General features: G+C 43.3%; 1 protein-coding gene across 1 annotated transcript in view; it reads left to right on the top strand.

The window, feature by feature from the left end:
• Positions 1-11394, top strand: part of Nek4 (NIMA related kinase 4) — a 34306-nt gene that overhangs the window by 17840 nt on the left and 5072 nt on the right. Inside the window, exons 8-13 of the mRNA XM_051141076.1 lie at positions 2226-2375; positions 3269-3406; positions 4026-4092; positions 5373-5506; positions 8583-8671; positions 10358-10560. Of these exons, the coding sequence (XP_050997033.1) occupies positions 2226-2375; positions 3269-3406; positions 4026-4092; positions 5373-5506; positions 8583-8671; positions 10358-10560 (781 nt within the window). The remainder of the gene's footprint in view (positions 1-2225; positions 2376-3268; positions 3407-4025; positions 4093-5372; positions 5507-8582; positions 8672-10357; positions 10561-11394) is intronic.

Below are 11394 nucleotides of genomic sequence, written 5' to 3' on the forward strand. Positions count from 1 at the left end.
GGAGGAGCAGCCAGTGCTCCTAACCCCTGAGCCACCTCATCTCTCTAGTACCCACATCGTGTTTAACTTTTTGAGAGAGTGCAATGCAATTTTCCAAAACAACTGTCGTCATTGCTTCCCAGTAGTAATACATGAGGGTCCTACTTTCTCTGGAAATTTTGTCAGGATTTGTTATTATCCTTTTTAAAAATACTGCAATCAAACACAGCACCTCATGCTGCCCAGCTTGGGATCATAGATAGCTATTGGCCCAAATGGTCTACACTAGAGTCTTAATTTTCTTTTTATTGTTTTTGTTTGTTTTTTGTTTATTGCTTTTATTTGGTTTTTTGTTTGTTTTTTGAGAAAGGATTTCTCTGTGTAGCCCTAGCTATCCTGGACTTGCTTTTTAGAGCAGGCTGACCTCAAACTCACAGTGATCTGCCTGCCTCTGCCTCCTGGGTGCTGGGATTAAAGGCATGCACCACCACACCCAGCTTATTTTTATTATTATAAAATTATGTGTGTCTGTGTGTGGGTATGTGCACACAAGGGCAGATGTCCTGTGAGGCTAGAGACATCAGATCCCCCGGAGCTGGAGTTATAGGTTGTCGTGAGCCACCTGCTGTGGCTGCTGGCAACTGAGCTTAGGTCTTCTGGGAGAACCGCACATGTCCTTCACACTGCTCTGTCTCTCAGACCCCTTCCTGTGGTTTGGACGTGTATCTTCCTAGACAAGTGCCTGAGGATTTTTTTTTTTTTTTCTTTTGAGGTAGGGTTTCTCTGTGTAGCCTTGGCTGTCCTGGACTCGCTTTATAGACCAGGCTGGCCTCAAACTCACAGCGATCCACCTGCCTCTGCCTCCTGAGTGCTGTGATTACAGATGTGTGCCACCATGCCTGGCTTGAGGATTTTTTAATACATGGACTGGTCATTTGTATACTTCCCTGGAGAAATAGTCTGTACAGAATTTTGGGCAAATTTTTGAATGCTTATTTTTTTTATGTGTATGAGTGTTTGCCTGCATGTATATACGTGTACCACATGCATTCCTGGTACCCATAGAGGCAGAAGAGGGTGTTGGATCCCCTGGAATCAGAGTTACAGACAGTTGTGAGTCACCATGTGGTTCCTTGAACTTGAATTTGGCCCTCTGCTAGAGCAGAAAATACCCTTAGCCACTACCCCAGCTCTCTAGCCCCTTGTTGCCAGTTTTCTTTTCTTTCCATTTCTATTTTTCTATTTCCTTTTTTTTTTTTTTTTAGGTTTATTTATTTGATGGGCAATGGCAGTGCACACCTTCAATACTCAGAGGCAGAAGCAGGCAGAGCTCTGAGTTCCAGAGCAGCCAAGAGTACACAGAGAAACCCTGTCTCAAAAAAATCAAACCAAACCAAAACAAAATAAAAAGATTCATTTGTTTATATGAGTGTTCTGGCTTGCATGTACACCTGAAAGTTAGAGAGCACATCAGCTCCCAGTATACATGCCTGTGAGACACCATGTAGGGGTTGGGAATTGAACTTAGCTCCTTTCCTCTGGGGGAGGAGCCAGTACTCTTAATCCCTGAGCCATCTCTCTAGCTCCAAAAGTAGTAGGTTTTTTTTTTTTTTCCTCTCTCTTTGAGACAGGGTTTTTCTGTGTAGCCCTGGCTGTCCTAGACTCGCTCTGTAGACTATGTTGGCCTTGAATGCACAGAGATCCACCTAAGGGCTGTACCACCATCACCTGCTGTTGCTGTTGTTTTTGTTTTGTTTTGTTTTTTTCTGAGACAGGGTTTCTCTATTACACAGAGCCCTGGCTGTCCTGGACTTTCTTTGTAGACCAGGCTGGCCTCGAACTCACAGAGATCCACCTGCCTCTGCCTCCCGAGTGCTGGGATTAAAGGCGTGCGCCAACACGCCCGGCTAAAATTTTTTTTTTTAATTTGTGTGATGTGTAGGTGTTTTGCCATCATGGGTTTCTGTGCAGCAGGTATGTGCCAAGTGCTCAGAAGGCCAGAAGAGGGCGTTGGATCCCCTGGAGCTGGAGCTACAGATAGGTGTGAGCTGTAATGTGGTTGCTGGGAATTGAACTCAGGCCCCCTGGAAGAGCAGCCAGTGCTCTTACCTGTGGAAATGTCTCTCTAGCCTTTCATTTTGCAATTTCAAAAGTAGTGTGGAGAGTTTGCCATTTGCAGTTCTAAAGACTGTTGCATTACTCTGTGCAGTTCCCTTGTATGTTTCTTTTATTTTATTGCTTTTAAGGATCAAGTTACTGGCGGATGTCTTATAGAAAAACAGGACAGCATCCACCCAAGATTCCAGCCACACAGCTCTGTGTCTGAACCTTCTGTGTCCCAACAGCAAAGGCAGAAAAAAAGAAAACAGACTGACCATGGTCAGACAAAGGGCCAGGTCAGCAATCTCTTTGCAGTGAGTCATCGTGCTTTGTGGGAGACAGACTCTGGGACGCTTGCCTTTTGTTTAGAATGGTTAGCAGTTGCCAAAAAGTGCAGAAAAGAAGCAGAGTGTGGATCAGGAAGCTGAGCAAGGATAAAAAGCTTAATACCAACTTTCAACTATCAGTGAGTTGGAAATATAGCAGAAATTAATGGATCATTTAAAAGTTAAAGGAACAGCCTGTTTGGTTCCATTGTGCTATGTTGCTAATATACTGTTTCATGTATATTTTCTTGACTGAATATACGTATTTTTCCTATACAGTGCTGGAAAATGAACTCAGGGTCTGGTATATGCTATGTAAGCACTCAACTACCGAGTTGCAGTACTAGCCCTCAGTACCTCCTCCATTAAAATACCTTCCATTAATACCCTTCCCTAACTTGCTAGGTAGTCATTCACTCTTGGCAGTCTCCATAGCACAGGCGGGCTTGACACTGTGACTTCCTTGCCTCAGCCTTCCAAGTAGCTGGGACTATGGCCTGCACAACCAGGCCTGGCTTTTTAAAAATGTTGTTGTAGCTCAGTTGGTAGAGCACTTGCCTGGGTTCATTTACCCAGCACCAAGTAAACCAGGCATGGTGGCACAAACCTGTGATCCCAAAAGTTAGGACATGTAAATATGAAAATCCGAAATTCATGCTTATCCTTGCCTACATATCGTCAATTTGAGGGTAGCCTGGGGGACATGAGACCTTCCTTTGTGAAAAAAAATTTTTTTGTTTTTTTAATGCTTTAAAATTTTTAAGGATAAAGCATTGGTGAATGCATGGAGGACTGCCAATGGGAAGTTTTAGAGAGGGGTATACATGAAGTTAATACTCTTCCCCCTCTTTACATGACTTAAGTTCCAAGAGTCACCCCTTCAGCTTTTGCCTTCTCACCCTGCTGTTGGAAAAGTGGATATCATATCAACACAGCAAAATAATGAAAACCAAAGTAGACCTGTGGCTGGGTCTGTAAACAGTTCAACATCATCATCAAAGGTTTGTATGAATGTGGGCTGGGTTTAAACATACTTGTTATAAAGCTTTGGATTATAAAATCTATGTATATTGTGGCAGTTCATAATAAACATATTAGCCCCACTTTACCAATTATAGAAGAGACATTTGTGCTTTCACAGCATTAGCTTTGATTGACATGGACATAGCCTACAGCTCCAAAGATAGCCACTTGTGGTTGCTTCTGAGTATAAGAAGTGCAGAGCATTTTTTTTTTTAAGATTTATTTATTTATTTATTTATACAGTGTTCTGCCTGCATGTTAGCTTGCATGCCAGTAGAGGGCACCAGATCTCAGTATAAATGGTTGTGAGCCACCATGTGGTTGCTGGGAATTGAACTCAGGACCTTTGGAAGAGCAGACAGGGCTCTTAACCACTGAGCCATCTCTCCAGCCCAAGAGCATCTTCTTGCTCTTCTACAAATGAGCACCTTCCAGAAGCCACAGCTGTGATCAGCCCTTAATAGCTGTAACCCTTACGTGTGCTAGACTCCACATGCAAAGTGGTTTCCACCCCTTGAGAAACCAGTGGGAGGCCTTTACCATTGCTGCAGGGACAGTGAATAGAAACAGGAATAACTCCATGACTGTCTTTCAAAGGATCGACCGTTATCAGCCAGAGAGAGAAGACGACTAAAGCAGTCACAGGAAGAGATGCTCCCCTCAGGTGAGCTTGATGTCTTTACCTAGTTGGTTGTTGGTAGCTGGCAAGAAGCCCTGGCTCTGGTTGGTAGGTGTACAAGCTCTGAAGCAGCAATAGTCTCTTTTGGGAAAGGATTCGGAAGAGTTTTTGGAATTTCTTGGATAAGCCTTATAGAATATTGTAGAGTGCTGGCTCTTGACTATGTATCAGAGTAAGGGGACTAACGTGAGAGACAGGCACTGGGGAGATGCTCAACAGTTAAGAGCACTTGTTGCTTTTGCAGATCCCAGAACCTACGTGGCAGCTCGCGTCTATCTTTAACACCAGTTTCAGGGGATCTGACACCCTCTTCTGACCCGTGTGGAGCAGGTGCACACACATGTATGCAGGTGGAACATTATACACATAAAATAAAAATTTTAAACCTAAAAGTATAAAACAAACAAGTAAATAAATATATTTAAAAGGGAGAGAGAGAGAGAGAAAGCCAGAGGGCTTTGAACTTTGCCATCTCAGGCTGGAAATCAGGGAGCCTCACTGGGCTAAGGAATGTAGGGCTTTTGCTTTGTTTTGAGGACAGGATCTTTATGTGAGCCTTGGCTGGGCTGGGCTGTACTATGTAGACTAGGCTGGTCTTGAACTCAGAGATCCATCTGCTGCTGCTTTCTGAGTGCTGGAATTAAAGGTGTGTGCCACCAGCCTCCATGAATAATTCTGTTATAAATTGTTTTTAGATTTATTTTACATGTATGAGTGTGTTATTGCATATATGTATGTAAGTCACATGCATGCCTAGTGCCCACAGAGGTCAGAAGTAGTCTTTGGCGTACCTGAAACTGGAGTTATGGATGGTTGTGAGCCACCGTGTCTGTGCTGGCAACAGAACTCAAGTCTTCTGCAAGAGCATCAAGTGCTCTTAACTGCTGAGCCATGTCTCCAGCCCCTCTGGGTCTTTCTTAGGACCATCATCTGAAAGTTGTATTACCAGTTTTTCTTTATTAAAGGTGACTGTCTCCAGCATTATGGTAAATGTGTTAAGGGTAATATTTTGTTTTCTATTTTTAGACACCCCCAAAGGTAGGCTGTTACCCTGTGGTTCCAGAGGGTTAAGTAACTTGTGCAAGGTCCAAAGCTAGTAAATGCAGGGTTAGATTTGTCCAGACGCAGACACAAGACTGATGATGAATGCGCTGTCTTGGCTGCTGTAGCTTACTCTCCCTGTGGTGTCTCTGTGCTGTGTGCAGTGTCCTGCGTGGCGCAGTCCAGCCAACTACAAACAGCTACCACGGTGTTCATATTTTCAGGCCCTTCGTTTTGGAGAACTCCAAGTGGGGTGGAGCCAGTGAAACCACAGGAGGAAGACCAGGCCATCCCTGCCCAACGAGTCTCTTCTGACTGCAGCGTTGCTCAGGTGCACCACACACCCCTGAGGGAAAAGGTGATGTGTCTGTTCCTGGGAAGCCTAGGACAGCAAGCTTCACAGATGTTAGCATCATTTATTTAGGGGCACTGCTGACCAAGTTATTCCTCCTTGGAGTCAGGGTCTCAGTAGCCTAGGCTGATCTGGAGCTTACTATGGAGCTGAGGCTGACCTTCAGATCTTCCAGCCTCCACGAGGTGTTGAGAGTACAGGCACACACTACCATACTCAGTTCATTTTAAGATAGAATCTTGTGTGTAGACCAGGGTGACCTTGAACTCTTGACTCTCCTGTCTTAGAATCTGGCTTACTCAGTGTTCCATTGCTGTGAAGAGACACCATGACCACAGTAACTCTTATAAAGCAAAGCATTTAGCTGAACAATGGTGGCACACATCTTTAAAGCACTCAGGAGGCAGAGGCAGGGCAATCACTGAGTTTGAGGCCAGCCTGGTCTACACAGTGAGTTCCAGAATAACCAAGGCTACACAGAGAAACCCTGTCTAAAAGAAACATAGATAGATAGATAGATAGATAGATAGATAGATAGATAGATGCATTTACCTGGGGTTGCTTTGTAGTTGCAGAGTTTTAGCTCACTGTTGAAATGGTTGGTAGCATGGTGGCACACAGGCAGTCATGGTGCTGGAGGAGCTGAGATTTCTACGACCAGATTCAGAGGCAGCAGGAAGAGACTGAGTCACTGGGCATGGCTTGAGCATTTGAAACTCCAAAGCCCATCCCCAGTAACACACTTCCTCCAGCAAGCCACACATACTCCAATGAGGCCATACCTCCTAATAGTGCCACTTCCTGGTGACCAAGTATTCAAATCTGTGAGCCTATGGGGACCATTCTTATTCAAACCACCACAGGGTCCCAGTTTCTGAGACTGAAGAAAGCCACATACTACCATGCCTTTCTTTTTCACTTATGATTCAGAAAAGAATTCAGCTGAGCAGTGGTGGTACATGCCTTTAATTGCAGCACTTGGGAGGCAGAGGCAGGGGATCTCTGAGTTTGAGGACAGCCTGGTCTATATATTGAATTCCAGGACAGTAAGGGTTACAGAGAGAAACCCTGTGTTAAGAAACCAAACCAAAACCAACTAACCAACCTAACAAACAAAATAAACAAACCAAAAAAGAAAGGAGAGGCTGGAGAGATGGCTCAGTGGCTAAGAGCACTGATTGCTCTTTCAGAAGACCCAGGTTCAAGTCCCAGCATCCACATAGCAGCTCACAACTATCTGTAACTCCAGTTCCAGGGCATCTGACAACCTCTCACCTATAAAATAAAAATTAAATAAATTATATATATATAAAAGAAAGGAACTCATAAATAATAATTAAAAGGATTATGCTTAATCCATTCAAGATGTATGTTCTTTAAAATGTGTATGGTGTTTTGCCTTTGTGTCTATTCACTACAGGCATGTGTTGGTGCCCCTGGAGGCCAGAAGATCCCGGGAACTGGAGTCACCCATGTGGGTGCTGGGGAGCAGCATCCAGTGCTCTTAACTGCTACGCAGCCTCTCCAGCCCCAGGCATTCTGGTTAACAGTTGGAAGGCTAAGCAATATTTTCTTAGGGAGTCATCTTTTTTCTTTTTCTTTCTCTTGTTTTTTATATTGGCCTTCACACATGCTAGGCAAGTGTACTATCTCTGAGGTAATATTCCCTAGACTGATTTTCTAGTTTTATTTTGAGACAGTCTTACAAAGCCACTAATAGACCTTATATTCACTGTGTACCCTGGCTAGATTTGAGCTTGCAATCTTTTTGCCTTAGCCTCTGAAATAGCTGAGATTACAGGCTTGTACCACCCCGCCAGGCGAAGAGCTTCCATTAGACAACACTTTGTCTATTTTTCTATATAAACAAATATCCCATCTGCCTGGCCAGATTTTTTAAAAGATCTATTTATTTATTATTATTTACACAATATTCTGCCCACCTGTGTGCCAACCAGAACAGGGTACTAGATCTCATTATAGATGGTTGTGAGCCATCATGTGGTTGCTGGGAATTGAATTTAGGACCTCTGTAAAAACAGCCAGTGCTCTTAACCTCTGAGCCATCTCTCCAGCCCTCTGTCTGGCTAGATTTTTAGCTCATTTGCTAGTCATTAATCTTTAGTGTCCTATTTGTGTCAATTTATTAAGGTTTTTGAGATAGAGTCTTCTCAAATTGACTGTATAAATTCCAGGCCAGCCTGGAACTGCCTGAGATTCTTCTGCATTAGTTTCCTCAGCACTGGGATTAGATAAGAGCCACTGCACCTGGCTGCGTTGTTTACAGTGTCACTTAGTTACTTCACTAATTGACATCTGCACTTTATTTATTTATTTATTTATTTTTCGAGACAGGGTTTCTCTGTGTAGCCTTGACTGTCCTGGACTCGCTTTGTAGACCAGGCTGGCCTTGAACTCACAGGGATTCGCCTGCCTCTGCTTCCCGAGTGCTGGGATTAAAGGCACGTGCCACCACGCCGGCTGACATCTGCAATTTTTAAAGCTGAAAGGTTTAAGTGAATTATATTAGGTAGCCCCATAAAGAACTTTATAATCTTACATAAGAGCAAGTGGAGATTGCCTGGATTGATGTGGCATTGGCTCATTTAAAATGCCAGTGTTCCTGTTCCAAGCCGAGTACAGTGCACACACCTGTAATCCCAGCACTAGGGAGGCAGAAGCAAGCGGATCTCTGTGAGTTTGAGGCCAGCCTGCTCTACAGAAAGAGTCCAGGACAGCCAAGGCTACACAGAGAAACCCTGTCTCAAAACAAACAAACCAACAAATGGAAAAAAAAAAAAAAAAACAAAACCAAAAAACAAAAAAGAAAGAAAAAGCCAGTGTTCCTTTTGGAAGTAAGCCCTCTGCCTGAGAATTGAATCACCAGAACAGCCATCCACTCTTCTCTGCGAAGGAAATATCTTGATGGCTGAGACTGAGATCTTGAAAAGCTTCACCCTGTTGTTCCTCAGTCTTAAGCTGTGAACTCCAGGAGTAAACTGTAACGTCATTTGAATAAATTAGTTTCAAGTTTTAAATTGTCTGCAGGGTACATTGTGTCTTTCTTTCCAAACACCGATAGGAAAGGAGAGCGGTACATCGTCTGTCTGAGGAGGAGTTAAGTTCTTCTACAAGCTCAACTGATAAATCAGATGGGGATTCCAGGGAGGGGTAAGTTCTTGGTTTCTGTCTCAGCTCCGTGTGAACTGACTCTAGATGTATTCTTACCTGTGGTTCTCATTATAACCTGACAGTGGTCTGGTCCGTGCTAGAGCTTAAAATGTACCTTCCAGGAGGCTCTGGAGAGATGGCTCAGTGGTGAGAAGGCTGGCTGCTCTCCCAGAGGCCCTGGCTTTGCTTCCCAGCACCCACATGGCACCTCACATCCATCCATAACTCCAGTTTTAGGGGATTTGATGCCATCTTCTTGCCTTTATGAGCACTGCATGCATGTGACACAGATATATGCAGGGAAAACACCTACCTACACACGTACAATAATTTTTTTAAAATTAAAAAGTATTTTTATATACTTGGACCTACAATTTTTTTTGTTTTGTTTGTTTGTTTTTTGGTTCTTGAAGACAGGGTTCTCTGTGTAGCCTCAGCTGCTTTGTAGACCAGGCTGGCCTCGAACTCACAGAAATCCCCCTGCCTCTGTCTCTCTGAGTGCTGGAATTACAGGCCTGTCCACCACACCTGGAAAGTTTGTAATTTTTATTGGTGTTGGGTGTTATTTTCCTTATGGCTTTGTTGACACTCCCCTGTCCCTTGCCCTCCCTGAGATTCTTTGTTTTTTGAGACAGGGCCTACCCCTCTCTGAGATTCTAAATACATGTGCATTGCACTGCTTATGCATGTACACCATCTCTGTGGTGCTCTGATTATTCTTCCACTTTTTTCTTTGTTCTATTTCCCATAGATTCTACTAGTATATCTTTGAGCTCATGCACCTGTTCTCAGTGTCTATTCCATTAGCCCTGTTTAACACATTGTGTTGTCACAAATAAAAGTTTGATGTAGGCCTATTATATGTCTTCCATACTGCTCCTTTACCATGGTCATATTTTTCTCTATTGTAACCATATGAAATATATTTATAATACCTACTTTAATTTTCTCATCTACTTATTCTATCACTTGTGTCACTTCTGGGTTTGTTTCTATAAATTTTATTTTTCCTTTACAAGGGTGATCTCTCCTGCTTCTTTTCAGTTGTGAGTGGACTGTACCCGTGAATTTTAGCTCTGAGGCTGGCATTTTGTGTTTGACTATTCTTGGCTTTTATATTTGTGTAAAATTAAGTCATTTTGGCCGGGCGTGGTGGCGCACGCCTTTAATCCCAGCACTCGGGAGGCAGAGGCAGGTGGATCGCTGTGAGTTCGAGGCCAGGCTGGTCTACAAAGTGAGTCCAGGATGGCCAAGGCTACACAGAGAAACCCTGTCTCAAAAAACAAAAAAACAAAAAACAAAAAAAAATTAAGTCATTTGGAAATGGCTATTTAGAATCTGTATAAAGTTGGCTTGCTTCTTTCTGACCCCTCCTTTCCCGGATTCCTCTTGCCTTCCGCTAGCAGCGGCTGTTGACCCTTGCCCTTTGCTTCTGCCTGCAGCTTGCTCTCTCTATTTTGAGATGCATGCTGTCTGCCCTTAGGCTAAATTCTGGACTCCTTTCCAAAATCAACTCTCCATTTTGGTCATTCTTCACTGCTTTCCCGTAGTTGATTTTTGTATTTTTCAAGTATATTATGGTTACCTGCTGGGCATTTGCAAGCAGAACTCCCTCCCTTTTAGGTCATTTCACATCTAACTTTTAGCATGAAGTCAAGTAAATACTAAGGAGATTTTCCCCCTCAGGAAAAGTCATACACATGAAATGAGTGACTTGGTACAGCTAATGACTCAGACGCTTAAGCTGGACCCTAAAGAGCGCAGTGACGATCTCCAGGCACTAAATCCAGTATCAGAATTCAAACTTCATCGGAAGTACCGAGACACGCTGGTTCTTCACGGCAAGGTTGTGGAAGAGGTAGAGCCCCACTGTAAAGAGCTGCCTTCAGGTGATTAGTTCCTTCCTTCACAGCAGTGCAGCAAATGCAGGTAGTGCAGAATGCGGCTGATGCTTGTAAGTTAGTTTTGTTTTAATTTTTCATTTGAATATCTACATGAAAGGTGTATCTTATACAGTCAATAGATGTATTCTAAAAGTTTCATGTAAATTTATGTCTTCATATTTTGATTTTATTTATTATTTATTTTAAAGATTTATTTATTATGTATACAGTTCTCTGCCTGCATGTACATCTGCAGGCCAGAAGAGGGCATCAGATCACAGTATAGATGGTTGTGAGCCACCATGTGGTTGTTGGGATTGAACTCAGGACCTCTGGAAGAGCAGCCAGTGTTCTTACCTCTGAACCATCTCTCCAGCCCTATATTTTGGTTTTATGAGGCAGTGTCTCAGGTGACTTCAAACTTGCTCAAGTTGACCTCAGCTTGCTCTATAGCTGAGGACAGCTTTGAACCCCTGATCCTCTGGCCTCAGCCTCTCAAGTGGTAGAATTCTAGGCATTTGCTACCATTTGTGGATATGGATCTGTGCATGTGACTGCAGTGCCCATGTAGATCAGAGGCATTGGATCCCTGGAGCTGGAGTTACAGATTGTTGTGAGACATCTGATATGGTGCTAGGATTGAATTCAGGTCCTCTAGGAGTGCTCTTAGCCACTGAGCCATCTCTCCAGGCCCTATAAATTTTATTTTTAAAAATAAATATAATTCAATAAACCTTATATCAGTGCATAAAATATTTGAAGGTTTTTGTTGTTGTTTTGTTTTTTGAGACAGGGCTTCTCTGTGCAATAGCCCTGGCTGTCCTGGACTCACTTTGTAGA

The sequence above is a fragment of the Acomys russatus genome, chromosome 3 (assembly GCF_903995435.1).
Source record: "Acomys russatus chromosome 3, mAcoRus1.1, whole genome shotgun sequence".
Lineage (NCBI taxonomy): Eukaryota > Metazoa > Chordata > Mammalia > Rodentia > Muridae > Acomys > Acomys russatus.